Consider the following 24,071-nt stretch of genomic DNA (forward strand, 5'->3'; position numbering starts at 1 on the left):
TGAAATTAGAGTGTAGGAGTTTGAAATTTCTGACTTTGGGGACCCCTAGTGGTAGTGTTAACTCCACATTCCAACAGATATGACAGGGGCTTAAAGCAACACAGAATATACCACCATCACTGCAACAACTGCATTGTCTCCTTTTTTTCCACAAAGAAAACCTTGCTATCAGAAGATGTTGGAAGATGTTATAATTACATAAAAATATAAACATAAAAGCTTTAAGATGTTGATAAGATTGCAGCAGCTACACAATTGTTCAGGAAGGAAGTTGTTATCTATGCCATGAAAACTTGCCATTAAAAATGTATCCGAAGGTCTTTGCTCAAGTAACCATTCAAATAAGGAATGGAAGTAAGTAAAAATGCAATCTTGCAAAGCACAAAATAGTCACTGTGTATGTTAGGAGTGTTGATCAAGTTATTGAACTATATAGATTTAGATATCTGGTTTCAAAACTTACTTTCACACTTGCTGTGTTTGGAACAAACCCCCCACTCTGGAATTCACGACATGTCTACAACTGAGTGGTGTTTTCAGTAGCTTTAAAGCTGCACTTATCAGTATTCATATTAGCAATAGATCAAATGACTATGTGCAACATAGCTTTGCTTGTAGTGATGAACTCACAGAAAATAATCACCCAAGTTCTCAGCTCAGTGGAGGATTTGTGAGTCTTTCATCTCATTATTTTGGTTTTAAGGAACTCACCTTCGCTGTTTTGGTTCAGTCTCACCGCTCTTATCAACCCCACTTCCAGCAGCAGCAGGCAGCTTTTTTCAGGAAGAAAATCTCTAAAAAACCTCCTCTAGTCTATGTCCCCAGCAGAAGTGCTACTTGTGATTGACATAGTCAAGCCAAAACATTAAAACATAGTACTAGTGAGGATGGTAATATACTAACTCTTTACTGGATTAAGTTGCTTAATCCTCACAAATATGACAATCTGGCTCAAGATTCATTTTATTTATCTATAAAAATGAATTCTTGAAGTTTTATTACTTATCCATGTGGTTTAAAAAAAATGGAATTAAAAATACTGCAAAATTTCTAGTTGTTACATGTCACAGTCCAGTTTGGGTTCTGTAGTTATCTTTCAGCTACAGTATATACAAAAAAACTGAAAGGCCGTTTTAATAGATGTCAACAACCTTTAAAGTGTGGATCAGTTGTGGCTGTAAAACATTCAAGAAGAAGAGTAGTGATGACGTTTTGCTTTTCCTCTTCCAGTGACAGAACGGAGGTTTACCTGGGTGATGAAAACTCCTTGAGCCTGACCTTCAACGCCAGGAACGAGGGAGAGGGAGGGGCGTACGAGGCCGAGCTCTATGTGGTGCTTCCCCCGGAGGCCGACTACAGCGGGATAGCACGCAACAATGTGGTGAGGAGGACCAGGACATTTTGATGTGTGTTTTATTATTGAGTTGAAGATCATGTGAATCTTTGCATGGTCACAAATCACATCATCACAGTGCCTGATACTGAATACCAGCAATTATTATTTTATTCCTTTATTAATTCTGCAACCTAAGTACAAATAACAGATCTTTGGCTTTCATAACAATACACTGCATGTTTGCTTTTCACTTGATTTTTGTTTTATTTTCCAACAAAGTAGCAGTTGAATGCAGTGCTGTGCAGCAACTGATGTGGAAAACCCACATTGTGTGTGTTCCCACGAACATCTGAGCAGAATAAAAACACAAAAAAATAAGGAGGAATCATCTAGTGGCAGAAAACACATCATATAATCCTTGTTATAAAAGCTGTCTGGGCACCAAAAATGTTTTGTTATATCCTGCATAAAAAAGATCATAAATATTTTACTTTATGTGAGTTCAGTTCAGTAAAACTACAAAATACAGACTAACTTCTGTCATTGATGCAGGTAATTAGTGACTAGTAATCGTAATACCTAAGAGGTGAAGACAGTGTTTTGATGTTTTTGTGTCTTTTCCAGAGCTTGACTCAGCTGACGTGCAGCTATGAGGCAGAAAACCAGACCCGCTATCTTTTGTGTGATCTTGGAAACCCCATGAAGCCGGGTACCAGTGTAAGAGCCAACAAAGCCCACATGTTGTCTTTGGCCTTTTTTCAGTTTTTGTGCTTCAGTACAATTAAGTCAAGTCAAATTGTTCTTGCATTGCATTATTCATACACAAGCAAACTCAAATAGTTTCTACATTTACCTGGTAAAACATAGGAAACAGGCATCAAACTTTGATGTGGAAAGAGGATTATCTGTTTCCAAAAGTAGAGGGATATCTAAGAGCAGAGTAAGAGTCCAGGTTCCGTTTGACTGTTTATTGTCTCGTCATAATGAGATTTTTTTTTTCCTTCTGGTGCTTTTAAGAGCAAAAACTGCTTTTCAACCTTTTATCACCACTAATAAAATCAGTTGGACTTCAATACTCATATACATGGCAGAGACCGTTTTAGATCTGCTAAAAGCTATAAAGGCAAAATAGAAAAGTAATGGCTGCCTGGTAAAGAACTGAAAGAGCAAATTACAGAACAAAATCAAATGTAAGACAGCCCTTTCGTTTCTCAAGTTCTTTTGATTAATTGTGTGCATTTTCTGTGGGTCATTTCCTAGTTATGGGCTGGCCTCCGGTTCACTGTGCCAAGACTGAAGGATACTCACAAAACTGTACAGTTTGAGCTCCAAATACGAAGGTAGGTCTCTCTTTAGAGCCAAGTACTGTATTGTGAGGTAGACTCGTGTGTGATACCTGCTAACCCTTAAATGTTTGAACATCTCTTGATGTTCCCACACTGTGCAGTTATATTTTGAATTTAGTTCAAGTTTGATGCAGACAGATTTTTTAAAAAATTTATTTTGGTTTTTAAATGTCTTAAAATCCAATTTCAGATCACATTTAAAAAGTTAACATTAACATCTGTGATATTTTTAAGTATCTATGTTAATTCTTTCGGTTAAGACAAATTTCATTTTTAAAGGTAGTTTTACATGGTTTTGACGAGTGATAAATGAATGTTTCTGAAACATCAAACTTTTCGTCTTTGTGTTGTGTATTTTGTAGTAAAAATGCAAATAACTCAGAGAGTGAAGTGGTGTTGTATGAGCTGGAAGTGGCTGCCATGGCTGATGTCATTCTGCAGGGGTGAGGCTTCAATACTAACTCAACCACTACATCATTACAATATATAAACATTCTTATCAAAGTGTTTCCTGCCGAGGTTAACTGCTGAAGTTTGCGTTTGTCTCTTGCAGTGTTTCTCGGCCAGACAAAGTCATCTTTCCCCCTCCCAACTGGACTGCTAGTCAGACTCTGATGGAAGAGCAGGACGTCGGCCCAGAGCTTCAGCAGGTCTATGAGGTAAGCTGTGATTTATTACAAACTCTCTCTATGTGCTTTGAGATGTGGTAGTTTTATGCATTTTTTTGACATTGACAAAATAGAGATGGCAATATTTGTCTGTCAGTCCACCACTCTGGTCCAAACTAAAATATTGCTACAACTATGGAATGGATTGCCTTGTACTTTGGTACAGACATTCATGATTCCCAGATAATCCTACTGACTTTGGTGATTTCCTGACTTTTCCTCCAGTGCCACCAGCAGGTTAACATTTTTGACTTTAGTGAAATATCTCAACATCTACATGATAGACTGGCACAAAATTTGGTACAGACATTCATAGTTCCCAGATGATGAATCCTAATGACTGGTGATCTCCTGACTTTTCATCTGGCACCACCATCAGGTCAAAATGTATCCAATATATTGGTTTATGACCAAATGCCTGTATACGAATAACATTCCTGTCAGCCTCAGCTGTACTTGTCTAGTGCTAATTAGCGATGTTAGCATGCTAACAGGCTAAATTAAGGTGGTGAAGATGGTAAACATACCTGCTTAACATCATTATGTCATCGTTAGCATGTTAGCATGCCAATGTTAGTATTTAGCTCAAAGCACTGCTGTGCCTAAATCAGAGCCACAAGCATGACAGTAGACTCTTTGTCTTGTTAAAATTCTAACAGCTGTCCCATATCTGTTGTTTTCAGTGATAATATAATGTTGTAATTGAAAAGGTGGTTGGACTAAAATTTCATTCAGTGATTATTAAGCAAACACAAATCCATTATAGTGTAAAAAAATTCGTCTTCATATGAACTGCATCAGGTGGGCAATGCAGCTGTCCTTCATGAAGGTTTCTCAAGCAGCTGTTTGCAGAAACACCATCTAAGTTCTAACTATCTCTCTCTTTCAGTTGGTGAATAACGGTCCAAGTGTGGTCAGCCAGTCCACATTAGAGGTGAGATGTCCTCTGAGGGCTCATGACCATGAGCTGCTCTATCCTGTGGAAATGATCACTGAGGGGCCGCTCAGCTGCTCCTCCAAACACACCTTTAATGCACTAAAGCTCAAGGTGAGGACACACACACACAAACATCTGGGTTAACATTGCAAGGCTTTTACCATCAGTCTATTCTTGGCCATGAACATCTGATTGTGTTTGTTCATGACCCTGACAATGTTTTTATGCATGCAGCTCCAGCCTCCAGCAACAGAGAATCCCACGTCACTGAAATCCAGCACTGAACACCACATCCAGAGGAGGGAGGTGAACAGAGATCCTCTGGCTGAACAAGGAAACCTGGTGAGATGACGTGGAATGGAAAGGAAATCCAGTTATAAGGAATTTTTAGGGAAAGCAAAGACAAATAGAAGAGAATATTTATTCTCTGCCAAGCTTTTGTAGTGCTGCTCAATAAACCTTCAATAAACCTTGAGTCTAAACTTCCCCAGAACTAACTGCCTAACCTTCACTCTGATTTAAAACGAGAGATTTATACATCCAGAAATGGTTGTTTAGCCTCACTTAACATAAAGACAGGGAGCAGGGTGAAGTCAAAAACTGCCTTATTTTTATATCAGTTTTCTCATCCGATGGCAAACTTTGCCAATTTAGAAGTGTGAACTGACAAAATTTACTGTTCTTTTTTAACTTCTTGAGAACATTAGTTTCTCATCAGGATAGAACCGTTGACTCCATCTGTCCCAGTAAGACGGCAGGAGGTGTTTGCTTTTCTCCTTCTCTTTCCTCCTTGAGTCAGCATGTGGATGGAATCACTGTGACGCGAGTCTGTAGAGCTGTTAACTCTAAACGCACCACAACAGAAGCTCTTAAATAAAATCAATGACTCTTGTGTTGGTTATTCAACTCAATGGGTTTTCATTAGTGTGCGGCTCTTATTGTACTGAAGTGTACTGTAACTCCTGAGAGGGCTTTGCACATTTATGTAATACATTTAAACCATAATAGTCCGGTTAGATTGTTGGAAGAGGTAGCTCTGGCCTCTGTACTGAGGACGATTTTGATTATAATGAGATTATTTCTTTCAACAGAGGAAATGGGAATAAATATACTGAGCTCTGGTCAACATCTCCTGCTGCTTGCTGTAATTGTTTGCGAGATAAAGTTAATTTGGTTTGTGATTCACTGGGTTGTTTCGTATGACTTGCGTCACTGACTGTAATGTTTGACAGCTCATCTTTTATTCAAATGAACCTTTAAATTGGAAAATCCAACCACATGTTGAAGATGTTTCATCGATGCTCCACTGTTTGAATGTTGAATGTTATTATGACAATTACTAAATCACTGCTAAGCTAAGGGAGTTTATTTTTTAAAGATGCTTAAGTATTTATAGAGTTTTGGATAGTATGCAGCTCCCTTCTGAAGACATTTACACACATTTTTTATAGAAATAAGCATCTGTAACAAAAGAGCAACTGTGTAAAGGATGTTCATTTATATGAAACTGTTTAATGTGTCACAATAGTGATACTTATCGGGACTGAAAAAACGAGATGATACTTCAGATACCTTCAGATACTTCATTTCCATCAGAAAGTCCAAGGAATACTGCACATGTCAATGGCTGGATTAACCTACTCCTCACACTCTCTGTGCAGTGTGCTGTAATACTACCTGGCCTCAATTTGCTATGAGATTATTTGATTAAACCCAAATTAATTTGGGGATATACAACATAAAGAGCAAAATTTAAACTAAAAAGTATACTTAATTGCACGTATTTTAAAGGTGCAGTGTGTAGAATTTAGTGGCAGCTAGCAAAACAGACTTGGCAGAAATGGAATATAATATTCGTAAGTATGTGTTAATTAGTGAATAATCACCTGAAAATAAGAATTGTTGTGTTTTTGTTACCTTAGAATGAGCCCTTTATATCTACATAGCTAGTGGGTTCTCTTCCACGCAGCCCGCCATGTTGCATCGTCATGTTTCTACAGTAGCCCAGAACAGACAAACCAAACACTGGCTCTAGAGAGTGCCTTTCATGTTTTTCGTAAGTTTCGTTGCCAGCGGGGAGAGGAGGGGTGAAGGCGAGGGGTTGCAATCTGCAACCTTACCTCTAGATGCCACTGAATCCTACACACTGGTCCTTTAAGTATACTTACTATAGTTTCATGTCCTCTCATAATTAATAGTATTAACAGTTGTATTTTGAGATAACATGAAGTTGTAATTAAGTGCGGTTAAGTATATATATTTGTACTGTTGCTGCACTAGACTACATTTTATACTTCTAGGAAGCCTGTAGCGTTTGAGGCTCTGGGGCAGTTCCCTGCTTTGCCCAGCTGGTAATCCAGTCTTGTGCATGTCACAGTGCTACCAAAACCATTTGACTGACTGGTGATGTCTGGAAGATGCTGTACAGAAAACAGCATAGGAACTAATACTGAACTATCACACCAGTGAGCAAGTCTGTATTTATTCTGCTTTTTAAAAAGGTCTCTAGGGTTAGGGATATGGATGTATGTCACAGAATAGGAGACGTTCCATTGCATATAGGATATATTGCTTCCTATTTACTGCTGGGTACATCACTGTGACAGTGATGTCCTTAATGGAGAACTTCTCTACAGACTAGACTGGGTCATTTGTATTGAAGGGATACAAGTCTTTAAAATAAAGGGAGAATACATGTAAAATTCTTAAAATTCTTTGAAAAGATGCAAGACGCTGAAACACATCATACTGGACTACTAGGCCACTGCAGTCTGTACACTCGTTAGAAAAAAATATATATATTGTTGAATGCTACATTGACTGTATTTGACTCTGTCCCATCACAGACCTGCTCTGCAGTGGAGTGTTGGCAGCTGCAGTGTAATGTTGGGCTGCTGGAGAAAGGAGCCAGTGCGATCCTGACTGTTCGCTCCAGACTCTGGGCTGAAACCTTCATTGAGGTGAGACTATATGTTGCTCTGCTCTGCAGTGCTTGTTTGTACTGTTGATTATATACTGTTAGTACAGAGAAATTCCAGGAAAACCCAGATGATGCAAGAAAACCAACATAACATTAGAGAATTTATACTGCCTTTCGTTGTAGATCACTAAACAACAATTACAGATGGTCTGTCCCAGCCACAGACTGTATATAAAGAGATCCCAATGCCACACAAAATGCTTTTTCAATACAGTATATACTACATGATGTACTCATTTTATAGCATACTTTTATTTTAGCAGAGATTAATGTACTTCATGATTATACACCAACAAATGATTCATCATGTGAATTGAAGGCTGTCAGTCTAACTCTATCTCAGGAAAGTGTCTGTTGATTAAACTTAGTAAGGAGAAAGCAAAATGTTTCTCCTTTTTCCCACTTTTATGCTTCTATACTTTTTTTCCCTTTGTGCATTGCATTGTGGAGCATTCGTGTCCATCAATTTTGCATGCATACTGATACTTTTGTTTTCCATTATTTACACACATCCTTGTTAACATTAGTATGTTTTATGGAATTGGGACACTTCTGGGTTGAATCAGTACATGGCATTACCCATATACTGTATCGGTTAACATTGGCATTCAATTAAAAAATTACTCTATGTCTTGGTCAGTTAGTGTTACTTATTTTTGACAGGATGAATGGATACAATGTAGTTGGAGAGATGACTATCTTTTGTAGAACTGATCAGTGTCCAAAGTCTAAGTGTTGCTTCAAGGGATTTAGAATTTGGGGAAAATCAGTGTTTAGCTATAACTTTGGGGGATAAACAAAAAAAAAACCCCAATCCCTAAAAATACTGACTTTTGCCACAAAATATGCAGCCTTCAAATATCAGACCCTTATTAAAATATCTGTTTTTTCCAACTGTGTTCTGCCTGTCCACAGAGGCCCTATAAGCAGTTTGTTCTGGAGTGCTCTGTTCAGTACAAGGTGGACAAGATGCCTTATTCTATTCCTCCCAAATCCAAGCCATCGGGATCCAAAAAGGTAACTACATGGGATTGTTTTATTGGATTTTCCTAAAAATTCAGGAGCTTGTAAACTAGCTTATTTCCATATGAAAGTCAGTGCAACATGGTACAAATCTGCACATGGATATTATGGTTTCCTGTTGTTCAGGTGGTGACGGCTGTGATGTGGAACAAGCCGGACAATCTGTTCCATGTTCCTGTGTGGATCATTATCCTGGCTGTTCTAGCTGGACTTCTATTACTCTCCCTGCTCATATATCTACTGTACAAGGTAACAAGCTTATAAATAACCCTACTTATACCTTCACCACAGAAAGTAACAAATCAAATATCAGGACACCTCAAGAACTGCAACTTGTGTGTGTATCAATAACACTTAAATTGTTCACTACCATTAAATGTGTTAGTATTTTTCTATGGGGGGAGATCTAGACTTAGCTGAAGAAGTGAGAAAATGTCCTTCTTAGGGAAGAAAGATCATTTCAGCTTACAGAAAGAAGCTATTAGTTTTCTTTGAGTGTGTTTGACTAAACTACTAGTGTGTTTGTTTTGGTAAGGCGAATTTAGCAAGAGATGTGCTCACAGAATAAACAGAAATCTTACTGAAAGTGTGAGTGTGAGTGTGACATATTGCATTAAAGCTGCACTAATCCAATTTTTTCCCCCCGCAATCTATTAAATGACAATGTAAAATGTCAAAGATGTTGCTCACAGTTAAAAAAACACAGAGAATTTTATCATCTGATTCAGCTTTTCTCCTCAACACTCAGCTTGAGTGTTTTAGTATTTTCAGCTGCTTGTTTTGGTTTTACAGTTTAGTTCAGTCTCACAGGTCTCATCAACCCTGCTTCCAGCATGATAAACTGACTGTACATTACCTGTCCAGTTCCAAACAGCAGACTGACAAGAGAGCAACAACTGAAAAAAAAGAAAGAAAAAAGAGCTGCTTTACTGTCTTAGCCTTTACACTTTTAGCATTTAAAAAAGTTCAATATGAAGGCAACAGACTTCTAATTTTTATGTTACAAAGGACTTTTTGGGTGTGGAAGTCTCAGCATACATAGGGTGGGGTGTGTCCATGCATGTGTGTATTTGTCATATTAGTATGACTAGTATGACTCGCTCCACTGAAATCATCTTCTTATGTCAGAACTCAGCCATGCTCTGATAGGTCAATATCAGAATAGACTTTTTTTCTAATGTACAACTTTGTGCAAAACAACAAATCATACAATTTGTACCCTAAACAAGAAACCTCAATGAGTCTAAAAGCCATGAAAGAGATAGGGAATATTCATTTATAGATATCTCCCTCCTTCAAGTCTAGACTTAGTCAGATTGATTTGTATCTGATCTTCCTCTCTCCATGTTTCCCTCCAGATGGGCTTCTTTAAAAGGTCAGATCCGTATGGTACAACCATGGAGAAGGCCCTGCTCAAACCCCAGGCGTCCTCTGAAGCCTAGCTCCAACACAGAGCCTCCCCTGCAGCTGTTCCACAGAACTGGAATTATCGTCACATTCCTAAATAACAAAACTTGCTCATCATAAGCAGGCAACCCATTTATGAAGGGACAAATATGGGTGCTGCATCACTGGAATACATCATATCTGATGCTGCACTAAAATGCCAAAGCAGGAAAAACTACGAGGGCCATGCAGTTGAATATGCACTGCTGTTTTGGACATTAATTTATACAATCAGAGCAGGATTTATGAAGCTTCTGCAGAAAAAGCAACAAGGACTTGATTCATTGAAGCTCATCCCTGTGGAAAAATGTTTCTTTGGAAAATAGTCCTCGGTGTGTTGAACAGGAAAAGATTAAGATTTAACAGCCTGTATCAGTCCAGGAAAACAAACGCACCTCCAACAAAAGGCACTAATGCGACGGTATTCCTTATTCTTAAAAGGTGTATATTAAGCCATGTTTGCAATCCCAGTGTTTGATATTTCTTGAGGTTTCCTGCTTTTGTATGTTCTATACACCAGTTGTTATTTATGGCACAGTGTTTTCCTATTGATTGTTGAATGTTGTACTGTACTGTCTGCAGGACAATCCTGATCAAACTGCAATGTTTAACTTGAATTATTCCTCTCCCATATTGGGAGGTATTTTGTGTATGATGTCATGTATGTAATGTATTCATTGTGTTATGACCCATTGGTGTTGTGGCCCAGAATAAAGCCTAATTTTGTATACTCACCCAAAATGTCGATGTGCCAGCTATGAGCAAACAAAACCCCTTGGTATTGACATGAGATACTGTATGTGGGCAATAGACCAGTGCACTGTTCAATGAAAAACTGACCAGTACATCACAAAGACCCAGCTACCACAAGATCAACAAGTCAGCATCCAGATTTAGAGTCTTTTGAGTTGATTCAGTTTTTCACAGTACGTAAAGAAACAAAGTGGAAAGAACACTTCACATTTTGAGAATTTTTATTTATATGACTTAACAGCTCAATCTAAAAAAATGCAGTTTTCCATTGAGCCACAGGCATTCAGTGGTCTATTACCTCCCTCTGCAGGTGACATCTGTTACTACCACTATACAGGGCCTGTCCTCTGATGCCTTCAGGTGCCATCACAAATATTAGAGGTTTCCAGTTTCCACATCACACTTGTGTAAACTGCATATTTGACCACAGTTGGCCTCCAAACTAGTTGTGATGTCACAAAATCATTCTCATATGGACACAGAAACTTTCTTCATCAAATGAATGCAAAAAACAGTCTTCTAGTGTCAAGTGAAGTAACAATAACCAAAACCGTTTTGAATAAAGGGGGACTTAAAGTGATTTCTCCTCTTAATGACCCATCCTGGACTTTCATGACAAAAATCAATTATTATAGAAGTGATTGGTTGAGACTTTAACCCTAACCCTTAATTATATCTTATACCAGTGTGGTACGGCCTTCTACACCTTGTAGAGAGAAATATATATAAAAGATACTGTATAAAGAATGAGTAAAATGAATCATCTTTGAACTATTAAATAAGTCATTTTGCAACTTTGTTTGTTTTGCTAATATTGTCATTAATTATTAACTTACCTTTGATAAGTAATTCCTTTAGTGCATTCTGGGTCTGCCTCAGGGTCTCAAGGTTAGAGGTTCCCAGGAGACCTCTACAGAGAGGTGTTGAGATATTTCATGACTGAAATTCCTCAACTGGCTCCGTTCAACATGAAGGAGCAGCAGTAAAGTGTGAAGTCACCTGGAATCTCACCAGGAAGGCATGATGGACCACATCAACCGCGGACAAAAAGCTTAAAAAGGTTCCACTCATTTCTATACTATACAAAGCTTTCAGGGATTTTAATCTGCATTGTCCCACTCATGTGTGACTCCAATCAGCATAGAGATCCTCACTGACTGCTGAATGATTAAATGAATGTATTAATATGTATTATATTTAGGTAGAGGCCCTTCATCCGTCGCCCATCAGGCCCTCTAGGTTCTGTCTTCTCCCTGTGCATTTTACTTTATCTTTCGTTTTTGTGTTCTTTTTGTTAATGTGTGCAAAATAAACTCGGACCTTTTATTAAGAGGAATACTGGCTGTTGTTTGTGTTTGCTTTGATTGATATTTGTGCTGAGTGTGTGCATGTGTGGTTTTGCTGAGTTCTGCTGGTTGGATGCTCCCTCCCAACCTGCAGATTGGGTGTTTTGTGTCTCCTCCTCTCCCTCTCTCTCTCCCTCTCTCTTTCTCTCACTGTATGTGTGTGTGTGTGTGTGTGGCTATAAAAACCACACTGTCACGAGGGCGCTACCCTGCAGAGGAGCTCAAGTGTCGGTCAGAGAAAGAGACAGACGAATCAGAGGACTGCACTTGTCTTCCCCTGGCTGTGAGTAACATATACTCTGTCTTAGGTATTTAGAAAGAGCTGAGTGTGTTGTTCACAGTGGAGCATGGCATTAATGTGCTTGTACTGTGTCTTTTATGCCCATGACTTTGAGTTTGCAGCATCAGATGACTCAGCTGTTTTTATTTGGAGGCTCAGCGAGCAGTGAAATGCAGAATGAATATGCAACCAAAGAGGGTTTCATGCCTGCAGAGCTCTAGACTAAAGCCTTGTCTGTTCTCTGTGCTTCAGATAAAGTAGACCTTCAATGGGCTTGTCTTTAAGAAGGAGACAAAACTGCTGTTTCCATCTGCTACATGGAAACAGGCCCAAGAAATTGTCTTGGGTTTCTTATCTAGTAAATAACTGTGTACTCCAGACGTGAGTAAGTAATAGTAATTAGTAAAGTAGAAAAAACATTCCGATATTCACTCCGATGCACTCCCTATATTTGATCATTTAAAAAAATAAATAAAAATGATAAAAATCAATTTTTGTGAAATAAAACCATTCAGGCCCCTTAGGCCACTAGTTTCTATATCAACACATGAAACCCCAGGTTGTTTTTCTGCTGACTGATGTCTTCTGTCTATCTGATGACTGGCTGATCCTCTGTGATACCGCCTATTCAGGATTTAAAGAGAGTGGCTTTTGCTCCATCTGTTGTGCTGTGAGTCAGCACACAGGGTATTAGTGTTTGGGTTTGGAATCTGTGTAGATGACCCGGCTCGGTTTGGGACTCTGGGTTCTCCCTCATATAGCCTCTTCTTATTTTTAACCTTTTCAACTCTGCTGGACCCAAAGCTGCACATATAAGTAGCTATTCATCTGTGTGCAACACTGTGGCCAAATTCACTGCAATTTAATTAAATTCTACTAAGGATCTCAAATGTTTCAGCTGCTCTAAAGCAGTCAATTATTTGCCTTTACTGTAAGATCATCCTTGTATGTGTGTATGTGTTTAAGACATTAATATATGAGGATATGGCAGCATGCTCCTAGAGAGGATGTAGATGCAGTTTGGAGTGAACCAATGCCTGATTCCTGGGGGTGGATGTGATTCGGACATCCTGATAGAAACTGCAGCGGAGATGATTATTGATCTAAGTTGCTATTTCTCCTGTGCAGGTCCTGCCTTCCCTGTAGAAGCTGTAATCATGACCAGAAACCTGCTGAAGAATCCCAGTGGGGAAGGTTAGATGTCATTTTCTTCATCTCAGTATCTGCAACTATGTAACTAAATGTTTTATTCCATGAAGTAGGTGAAATGTACAGAGGGACTACTTTATGGTCATGAGTAAGTTTTGAAGCACCTATCATATATTTTTTTGCAACAGTTTCTGCACACAAAGCCAGATTTGTGCTCATTCTTAAAAGAATACTTCAACATTTTGGGAATTACACTCATTCACTTTCTTTCCAAGAGTTGGATGAGAAAATAGATACCACTTTTATATCTTTATGGTAAATATGAGGCTGCTATCAGAAGCCGGTTAGCTTAGCTTAGCATAGCACAAAGACTGGAAACGGGGAAACAGCTAGCCTGGCTCTGTCCAAAGATAACAACATCTGCCTTCCAGCACCTTCAAAGCTCACTAATTAACAGTCTGCTATCTGTACCCTATATTTAACAGACAGATATGACATATATCAACCTTCTTATTAAACTCACAAGAAAGTGTTGCTTATGCATCTTACGCTCACTGACAAAATAATCTTAACACAAGGTCCACTCACTATCTTTCTCCATAGCTTTCAACCACATCTCACGGTCTTCATTAGCAGATGGAGTTGCTCAGTTGTTGATCCATTTGTGACCCAACCCAGTGTGCAGGTTGGGTCACGTATGTATGTATGTATGACTTGAACATAACTAATCCTGCTCATGGAATTGAACTTGACTCAGTAAAAGTGTACAAGGTAGAAAAAACACAATACTGCCGTTGGCAGCTTGAGACTGTGCATTTCCCTCCCAGAGCAGCTGGAATTCTGGGAGCTGACAGAGAATGGTGGGAGCCAGTGGAAGGTGGAGGACATGCCAGGAGATTGTGGCCACGACTTCTGCATTGACGGAGTGGCCAAATACTTTGTAACCTCCTTTGAGTGAGTGCTTATTACTGTGTGTGTAGTTATGCAACTAATGTTATTTAAACGCTAAATAATCAGCTACTCTCTGTATCTGCTGGCCTTCTATAGACTTCTGTACATTTTTTATAAGCTATTGAGATTTAATTTTTCCATATGTCAGCATATATCTTAACTTCTTGTCCATTTAATACCTAATTTATTTCATTTTCATGTCAAAGTGAGTATCTTGTTTCTGAAAAATGTGTGTCCTAGGCTGTGTCTGAAGAGACAGGTGATCGACTTGTTAGAAGAGGGTTACTCTAATGAACAGCTGGATGCTCAGCCCACCATCACAGTGGAAGACTGGTAAGACAAAGGTGGACCGACATGCATGCACCTTCTGTAAGTGACTAGTGTCTGTAACTGAATACTGTGTGGCTCATCTGCAGGTACTGTGGGAGGACGGACTGTGGCTGCACCTACCAAATGACCGTGTGTCTGCTGGATGAGAATCACGAAGTCATACAGGAGTTCAAACCCGAGCCAGTGACCCTCGACCCTGACTCTGACGACTGCTCGTGGAAACAGGTACACAAAGAGGGCAAGTTGAATGCTCTTAGCATTCAGAGGCTCATCTGGGAGCACAGGGACATGCATGACAGGCAGTGATTCCACATCAAACTAACTAAGGTCACAGTGGTCCCAATTTATTACTCCACCCTTTGTTGTCAATGGTAAGGACATATTTTCCTTTAAGACTTAAGGACATTCTACTACACAGAGAGTCCACACACCTGACTGTACAGATCATCACTGTTGTTTTCTCTCTCTGTTTGAAATCTAGATCAGCCATACATTTATTGAATATGGCCCTGGAATGCGCTTCATCTCCTTTGAGCACGGAGGACAAGACACCAAGTTCTGGGATGGCTGGTTTGGAGTGCGGGTCACTGGGAGCTCTGTTACTGTCGAGGTCTGAATGAGAGGAATACTGAAAGGTGAAAGAGGAGGGGGAGGAGAGTCATATAAGGGCTCCAGAGTGACAGAGTGGAGTGTAGGTTTGGAGGATTCAAGAGGACCAGTTTTACCTTATGCAGCTAGCTTGCACCTCTGTAAATCATGCATATCGCAATTCATGCTGTGGAAACATATTGCTGCTATGAAGACTGTAGTTACAAATCTGTGAACCACCACCGCAACACACTACCATGGTGGCACCTTTTAGATCTTAAAACTTCCTGCTTGCAACAATCATAAGCATGACTGCAACACAGTCACCTATTAACTACTACCTCTGCACAGTGAAAATAAATTGTTTGGAGGGTGGGAGTGGGTGTAAGCAATCAAGTGGTTTATCGTTCAAATGGGATTAAAAATGATGATGAAATAAAGTGTCAACTTCATATTTTTTTGTCAAGTTGAACTTTCATTTAAAGATCAAATCGAATTAACTTAAGATTGTTGAATTGTTACAACTTTGACATAATTCGGTGATTGTGGTAGATTACTGTTAGGATGGAGTGTATAAAGTCTGGGTCTGTGATGGTTCATACTATGCAGATTAGGATTAGAGTCATACATCAGGCAAATGTTAACCTTAGCAGTAAATATCGATTAAGTATTCATGAATTACTCGTGCTGTCTTGTTGCTCTTTTACTGTGTATTTCATTCACTGCGGTATGAGATATAAGATCATAGAATTCAATTATTTTCTCTTTTAACCTAAAAAACCCATTGTAATCTAATCTAACCTAAAACTTTGTGCAAATCCCACAGCAGACAGGATTTATGAACATCTAAACTGACCACAGACCAGTTTCTTTCCAGAGAGCAGGAGTTACAAAGGAAGTTAAGATTAGACATGTAGCCACAACCATGACTTTATCTACTGTTTTACATTAGTATATTGACATGGACAATACACAGAAAAACACATTTAAAAAAACACTTTTATTTTCATTAAATCAAAGAAGTTGTTTAGAGTGACTATGACAATAAATTGCAATATTAATTCATGTACAGGCCAGTTGGTGTACAATGCATACATTGTCATTCACGACACAGTGTTCAAAGGGAGCACCATTAGCACTGGCACGTTAAGGGCACTGTCTATTTTATAGCTACATTAAGCAATGTGAATGACTCGCTGAAAACAAACTCTTGTCCTGTTGTTCCAATTTAGAATCGATGGCTCTGGCTGTCATTTGTAGTCTTCCAATAGTAGCTGAGGTTTCTAGCACTGCATCATTTACAGAACCAACCAAGGCTTTGAACACACCTTCCCATTCCCTTGAAAGTGTGTCCAAACTTTTGACTGGTACTGTAGATCAACAAAAATGTGACCTTAGCAATGCAACCACACACTGCAGCCTCAGTGGCAAAGATTTTCATCTCTTCTGGTGGTAAATGATAAAAACCGAACTGTCTTGACATGAATAAATGTTTTGTAGTTGGAAGTCAGCAGCACACTGGATGTTTCTCCAAGGAGCTTACAATGTATTTCTGACTTCAGATAACTACACCAGGGCAGGCAGCAGTCAGCTTGCTTGTTTAAGCCTAATTGCACATTAGAAGTTTCTTTGTGTAGAGTCTTAAAACAAGTCAACTGAATGCTACCTGCCCAGCGCAAAACGACAGATTAACATTGCAGATGCAGAGAGGTGAGCATCTATCAAGCCTTTCTCAGGAGTTTCTTAACCAATATTGGATCCATGGAAATGGGTGAGAATGAGGACTCCAATGGGATGCCCATGTTCTTTTGTGTTGCAAGTGTAAGTGATGCTAGCCAATGTGATGAACAGACTTCTACATGAAGAATAGTTGATTTGAGTTTATTTTGGAGTCACTTTCTGACAGCTAATGGTCAAAAATAACTTAATGCAGCTTTATTTCCATCTACAGTGAGAAGCGGCATATCCCGATGGTTATAAAAATGTGCCTCTAACTGGCAGGTCTCTGACCAGCTCAGCTGTTTACACCAGTGCCTGTGAGTGAGTTTATACAGCTCGTATCTGTTTTTGACCTGGGCATCTTCAAAATCTCAACACAAATTTGAATTTTGTCAGTACTGTACACAGAGCATGCAAGCTCAGTTTAACCATTACATAAATGTAACACGAAGCTGATATTCAAGGAAATGTCAGTGACCTGATGTGTTTGTAGGAAATATGCAACTCTGCTTCTTGTTCTCAATGTTTAGAAACATTTTCCCCACAATGCTTTTAGGTAACAACGGTGTAGCTTATAAAAAAAATACTCTCTGGCATATTCAAGCATGTTACAGAATCTGAAGGTCAGTAAATCATCAGGAGCAAAGATTGTCTGATTCAATATTAGAAAACAATGACCTTCTGTGTATTTTTTAAGGTCTTCTCAGGAAGTGTGACAGCACCACAAATCTACACAACTATACTGTTTGTGTGTGTAAGTGTGTGGTTTGTTTCATGTTGGTAATAGTGTGCGTGTATGTGCTGTTTTCGGAGGAAGACAGGTCCAGGTCCACATGATAGAGGACAGCAGAACTCTCACTCTCCTTGTGACTGCATCTGTTTACAAAAGGCCTCAAACTGCTGCTGCTCCAACTCGGTCATCACCTTGTTCAAAGCATAGATCTGTAGAACAGAGAACAGAAAAGAAGAGGTGTGACATAAAACACAAAACATTTGGCGCACTGCTAGAATGAATTCACTCGGAGACTAGGTTAGTATATGTGTGCCAGGTTTAAAAACAGTGCTGTTAGTCACCTCTGCTCTCTGCCGCTGTTTGAGCTCTTGCTGTGCAGACTTCTGCTTGGCTCTGTCTCCTCTGGTCGGGGTGGAGTTCAGCTTCGGCTTATCTTTACGGCAGGCGGGCTCCATGGTGACAGTCTTCAGCTCAGTCAGCCCTATAGGTTGTTTAAGATAAGTCACTTGACAGTTTTTACACACGTTCACTTCCTGTAAAGTCAAGGAGTTTGTTATCTGTAAAAATACAAACCACCCAAAACAACTACGAGATTTCCCATTCTCACAACGCATTGGACCGAAAGTAACGTTAGTGACGCGCGATTTGTTGTAGCAATGATGTTTATAAACGGTTTACCTTGCTAGAAAACACCTATTTGCAGTCAGTTAAGTGCTAGACGACTATTGTTAATCCCAGGTAAACGTTAGTGACGAGGCTCACATATTTGCCCAGTTACCTGTTAGCATCTGTCGTTTAGCTTAGCTACTCTTTATAAAGTCCAACCACCAATAGTAAATTACTTTAATCCAGATAATGGCGCACTTAACTTACCTGTGAAATATAACGGCCGGTTACTAGTATATTCACGTTAAGTTGAACAGAAAATTGTTGCTAGCTACTAGCTGGTCAAACAGCTGTTTCCCAATGTGTCACCAATAAATAAATCCGAGTTGAGCAGTGAAGCGTTTGTACAAAGGTTCCGGCGGTGGCATTAGTTCCGTTTTATGGCGGTTAACTGCGCATTACCGCCACCCAGTGTTATGAAGTGACTAATTCACCCTTTCTGTTGTCTTCAAAATAATCTGGGCTAATAATGGACTACAATTTTTAGTTTTATTAGTTTCATAATTGAACTAATTTTAACATCTAATGTACTCAAGTAACATTATCTCCAGCTCTTCACACTTCATACAGTGCACTAAAACATTAATAAAACATCCCTTCTTGTCCACATTATCCATACTTTACATCTATCGGGACAGAGTTACCGTCATACAAATCTTTGAAGAAGCTTTTCTGAAAAGCACTTTATGAATAAAATGTATTATTATGATTTAGTTTTCTAGGTTCAATAAGAAAGGCTATATCAAACTTCTAGTTTTTCTCATATTTTTTCACCACGTATCAAAAATTGTGCTGTACTTACTACAAAGGGCATTGATTAACCTAATAATTAGCCTACAATCAAGTACGAATTAAGTAGGAATAAATCTCAAATGTAGATATCTCCAAACCTTGTCAATTCAAACCACAAGTTGCATGGCTAAATATTAGGTTTAAGTCATAAAAGGTGTGTTTTTGTGAATTGTATGAACTGAACAAGGTTTGACATTCCATGTACAGCACTGTACTTTAGGCACTAAAAGTAAAGTGAGGATGCTTACAAAAGTAATGCTAAAAACTGTTTTTATCTATCAATTCACTTTATACAAAGTGCAGCAAAGAGAAAAAACCTAAGTCAAATCAATATTTGGTGTTAGCAGCTTTGCTTTTAAAACAGCAGCAGTTCTCCTCAGTACACTTGCACAGACTTTTTCACACTACTTGGCAAGTCGGTTGTTCCTGCATCTTGGAGAAGTTGCCACAGCTCTTCTGTGGATTTCGGCATCTCAGTTGCTTCTGTCTCTTCATGTAATCCCAGACTTACTTCATGATGTTGAGATCAGGACTCTGTTTTTCTTCTAGTTCTTTATGACTCTGGCTGTATGTTTGAGATCGTTGTCACGATGCAGAATGAATTTGGGATGGATCAGACACCTCCCTGATGGTATTGCAATATAGATGAGAATCTTAACATTACTTAAAGTGCCGAAAACTTTTGCACAGTACTGTAAATAATCAGCAACGCTTTCAATATTTGTTCTTTTTGTAATGTAGCAACAGGTAATGCTCACATGCTAAATGTGCTCAATTTAAATTCATTGGCAGGATAAACACTGATGAAAAAAAGCATAGATATAATCTCTGCTGTTTGTTTGTGACCACCATGGAGGGTGGCACTCTGAGGTTTCCCAACATAAGCAGCAGCAGCGAGAGAGAGTGCCTGCCAAACAACAAAATTCAGCAAAAAATAATTTAACCAATTTAGGTAATGGGTATACCTGTTTTACAAGCTCCACCATTACCACATCTGGTCTCTGCTTTACAGCTCATCTGCTCTCCAACCAGGTCTCACCACAAGATGTCACCCTTGTCTAACAGTCCTAATATACTCTTTAAAGTACGGGAGTTTGCATTAACACAGATGTGCTTTTGACATCATTCCACATTAACCTGATGTGTGTATCTGACAAAGATGGTACGTTTGGATAAGTTAGAAATTCGTCTGGAGAGACTCTAATGAACTGGTCCTGTTGAAGTCTTTAGTATCACTAAAGCCTGATCCCCTTACACCTGCTCATCAGGCAAAAAGTGATCTTTTAAATAACCAACCTGTTTTCTAAGTGTTTTCTTTCTATTTTCACCTTTGATTTAGGTGTTAAGTGATAGGCCTAAGCGTTACACACACACATACACACACATCTTGTACAGACTCCCCTCAAGGCACATCTTTAGTGTATAAATCAGCTGGGTGAGGAGTGAGTCTGACACCAGCTGAGGGGTGGTCCAGAACACATTTATCATCACAGAAACAAAAACAGTCATTATGAACGGACAGAGTAACTACACGTATGAAGTGAGGAGATCGTGCTCTCAGACAAAACCACCTGACAACACTGGTAGTCTCTGGTGTTGTTGTGAACTTGAGTCTGAATGTGTGCATGTGTGCCCTCTGGCAGTGCTACGCCACAGAGATTTATCGCGCAGCATACCAATGGTTTACCTGGATTTATCCTCCGACTACAGGAGAGCGCTCTCCCTCGGAATAATATCCTGCCAAGAACAACTTCTGCGGAACGCTGCAGACAACAGCCAGACCTGTTGCTCCATATGCGCAGCAACATAAAGGAAAAACACACTTATATAAAGCTTGGCAATCATCAGCAGGGGTTAAATGTGTGCTGTGCAGGATGCAGGTGATCCCTCAACTTACATTTCATTGCTTTTTGGTGAAAAATGTAAAAACTCACATTCCCAGGAATTTAAGCAATAATCTGGATTATTTCTGCCTGTTTTGCTGCTTTGTGTCAGCAGTTGATACAACACACTAGTTATTTAGCCTTGACCAAGCTTAACCGAGTTTATGAAATCTTTAAAATTTGCTGTCATAAACCTCAGAGTTGGAAAAGTTGGGGAAAAAATTCTTAGGATGTGATGTGTTTCATGTTGCCAAGTTCATCTGAAGTAAACAGTAGACAAACTGGGCAGTTAGCAAGTCATCATGGCTCTCAGCAACACATCCCACCCAAAGAAAACCAAGGAGAAAGACGTCACAGTGCTGACCACAATGTTTGATTGACAGGCAATTTCTTGGAGGAGCAAAACAGAAACACCACAGTAATGACTGCACCAAACAAAAAATCACAGAAAAGGTGCAACGAGCGTCTACATAGCGTCGTTATTAGCCTGTTGAGGGACGGTGATTTTAGATTAGCTTGCATGGAGATTAGATATTGGCTTAATTTGAGGTTCTCTTTTCTTTAGAACAGTTATCTAGTGTAAGAAGTGGTTCACTGATATTAAGCAAACAGCAGGGACAGTCAAGCTCGCTGATATCTATCAATGACAACCAACAGTGATTTGGCTTTAGTAAGTAGAAACCGAATTTCTCCTCCACATTTCTGTGTGTTTCTCTGCATCATTGCAATTCCTGTGACAAGCAGTCACTGATGACATAATGCTTGTCGATCAGGAACGCATCGTGTCCTGAGCGTCGCACCTCTGGACCTGCAGACTCACTGAACATTACTTTCTTCACTCGACTTCTTTGGCTACCTGGCTAGTTTTCCTTGTTTGCTTTGAGAGTTTTGGCCTTTGCTTCATAGGCTTCAAAATCATTGCTTGCCTTGCCTTATTAATTGACATGCCTCATATTGCGCAGCTTTGGGGGTTCCATGATGACTTTGATTTCATTCAATGTATCTTGAATAGCTTTGTAGCCAAATCTCAGAGCCTTCGTTGCGTCAACTCTTGCAGACCACCCTGTGGCAGAAAGGCTCTTTAGTGTTGGACCTTGTCTGCACTTTGTGAGGTGGGCTGTTAAAATCTCCCACCACCGTGTCGAAGCTGAGAAAAAGTTGGGTAGACTTTGAATGAAGCCAAAAAAAATTAAACTGCCTCTAGGCAACATTCTGCTGCACATGCACCAACTAAATTAAGAGAACATGCAGAACATGGTATGAAGTCACATCGAGAGTTTTCATTTCTTATTCTAGCCTGAAGTCCAGAATATATTAGCTGCTATAGTACTGGCATTGTCAGAGCTTTGCCCACGACAGTCCATCAAATCAACATCCAATTCTTTTAACACAGATTTGAGCTTTGTCTCCATGTGTTCTGCACTATGACCATGTAGTGGTATGTATTCTAAAAACCTCTCAACAGGCTCCCCACTCTTCCTCTGGACATAATGAAATATCAAAGTAAGCTGATCAACATGTGTGACATCAGGTGTTGAGTCCACAATGATGGAGAAAGACTTGCCATCTTTAACTTCTTCTACAATGGTGCGCAGGACCTTTTCAGCCATCAACTGAATGAACTCGTCGCAAATGGTAGACGACAGGTAACTGGTATTTCCCCTGCCCTTGTTTCCATATTTGGATAGATGTTCTGATAGTAATGGATCAAAGTAACAAATTAACTCCAAACGGCCAAAAAAATTCCCATTGTGGGGGCATTCCCAGTAGCTCATTATCGGCACAGAAGGGCAATCCTTGGGAAGAAAGAAACTGGATAATCGCCCCTACACATTTTAAAATGTTTTGCCAGCATGCTCTCTCAGATTCCACTTGCTGTTCTAAATTTGAATCTATTTGTGCATTTTTATTTCCAAATGATGACAGACTGAGCACAACATTACTATGGTCCATACAATTTTCATGTTCATGTAAGCGACTGGAACCATTTTTCCAGTCATTAAATCTGGTGGTAATGCAGTGTGTCTTTTACTGAACAACTTGCAGCAACAACAGAATACAGAGCCAGTAGACGGCGAATATACTAAGCATTCTCTTGACAGGATTTCTCCATTTAGTTTTTTCCTACAGAAATGTTCCTTAGTTAAGCTTCGGTTAATGTCTCCATATTTTCTCAGTGATGCAGAAAAATCCCCAATATTTTGACAGGGTTTGTTTGATGCAAAGTAGTCATGCATTATGCTGTCAATTTTGTTCCACTTTGCAGGGTCAGATGAATAGCTTGCTATCACCCTGTCTGGGTCCAGAGGTTCTGTGAAAGAAACGTTTGGCTCACATTCTCTGGCCTGTTCCAATTCCATAGTCTTGTCCTGTGATGTTGATGCAGATGTTGTTATTAATGTGTTGTCTTCATTCGTTGTCCATCCTTGTTGCTTGTGGTGGTATTTTTGTGTCATTCTAGAGGTATCATCTCCGGTATCTGTCAAAGATGCGACCCGCTGCTGCTCTACTGCTAATGTAACACTGGGGCTGAAACCACCTACCTCTGCCGCCGAGTCTTCGGGTGCAGAGGGTCTTGCAGCCGGTAATTGAGGCTGGCTTGTGGGCTTTGAAATTGCAGGACCCCAGAGAAACTTGTGTAAAGCCTATCTCTGTCATTTTCTTTCTTCCTCTTCATTTTTCTTTTTTTTTTTGCACTTTGCTGCACCTGAAAGCACACCGAAAAGCTGCTAGCCTATACAATATACAAGCATGATCTCCACTGAACTGGAAATACTGCACATTGGCACTAATGATATGTATGTTTAAAAAATAAATGAATAAGTAAATATATAAACATTGACATAAAGTTTTAAATCAGATTTTTATATTTTTAAACTATTTTAAAATATATGTTAAAAATGACTACTAATATCTAATGTAGGCAGGTAATGTTCTTTACCCCTCTGTCAGGGCCCCCTAGTGGCAATGAGGCCCTAGGCATGTACCTAGAATGCCTGTGCATTCAGAATATTGCTAAAAGTCTACAGGGCACAGAAAAACTGTGTGTGTGCACAACTACATCAGGTAAGCAAGGTCAAAGGTGAACCAGGATGTCAATCTGTAAGCAGAAATAAATGTTTACAACGGACAGTTTGAATTTACT

At 39.4% G+C, this 24,071-nt stretch overlaps 3 protein-coding genes across 4 annotated transcripts in view; 2 read left to right on the top strand and 1 right to left on the bottom strand.

Moving 5' to 3' along the window:
- Positions 1-11,825, top strand: part of LOC122981018 (integrin alpha-5-like) — a 47,961-nt gene extending 36,136 nt beyond the window's left edge. The window contains exons 20-30 of the mRNA XM_044349502.1: positions 1,231-1,381; positions 1,961-2,053; positions 2,597-2,676; positions 3,045-3,125; positions 3,236-3,341; positions 4,240-4,398; positions 4,522-4,629; positions 7,134-7,247; positions 8,183-8,284; positions 8,417-8,539; positions 9,649-11,825. Of these exons, the coding sequence (XP_044205437.1) occupies positions 1,231-1,381; positions 1,961-2,053; positions 2,597-2,676; positions 3,045-3,125; positions 3,236-3,341; positions 4,240-4,398; positions 4,522-4,629; positions 7,134-7,247; positions 8,183-8,284; positions 8,417-8,539; positions 9,649-9,732 (1,201 nt within the window). The 3' untranslated portion in view covers positions 9,733-11,825. The remainder of the gene's footprint in view (positions 1-1,230; positions 1,382-1,960; positions 2,054-2,596; positions 2,677-3,044; positions 3,126-3,235; positions 3,342-4,239; positions 4,399-4,521; positions 4,630-7,133; positions 7,248-8,182; positions 8,285-8,416; positions 8,540-9,648) is intronic.
- Positions 11,826-12,000: 175 nt separating this feature from the next.
- fbxo2 (F-box protein 2) lies at positions 12,001-15,582 on the top strand. 2 transcript variants are annotated; one of them, XM_044349793.1, is made up of 6 exons: positions 12,001-12,118; positions 13,244-13,309; positions 14,092-14,218; positions 14,456-14,548; positions 14,632-14,770; positions 15,027-15,582. In XM_044349793.1, the coding sequence occupies exons 2-6, from the start codon at positions 13,273-13,275 to the stop codon at positions 15,159-15,161; spliced, it is 531 nt and encodes a 176-aa protein (XP_044205728.1). In that variant the 5' UTR covers positions 12,001-12,118; positions 13,244-13,272; the 3' UTR covers positions 15,162-15,582. The 2 variants fall into 2 exon arrangements, with proteins under 2 accessions (XP_044205728.1, XP_044205731.1); XM_044349796.1 differs by lacking the exon at positions 12,001-12,118 and having other exon boundaries at positions 14,097-14,218.
- A 532-nt stretch (positions 15,583-16,114) lies between these two features.
- LOC122981185 (small vasohibin binding protein) lies at positions 16,115-18,608 on the bottom strand. The gene is made up of 3 exons (XM_044349797.1): positions 18,459-18,608; positions 17,927-18,066; positions 16,115-17,794 (listed from the first exon to the last, which is right to left on the bottom strand). Exons 2-3 carry the CDS (start codon positions 18,038-18,040, stop codon positions 17,708-17,710), a joined length of 201 nt encoding a protein of 66 aa, XP_044205732.1. The 5' UTR covers positions 18,041-18,066; positions 18,459-18,608; the 3' UTR covers positions 16,115-17,707.
- Between the last annotated feature and the right edge of the window lie 5,463 nt (positions 18,609-24,071).

The sequence above is a fragment of the Thunnus albacares genome, chromosome 4 (assembly GCF_914725855.1).
Source record: "Thunnus albacares chromosome 4, fThuAlb1.1, whole genome shotgun sequence".
NCBI lineage: Eukaryota > Metazoa > Chordata > Actinopteri > Scombriformes > Scombridae > Thunnus > Thunnus albacares.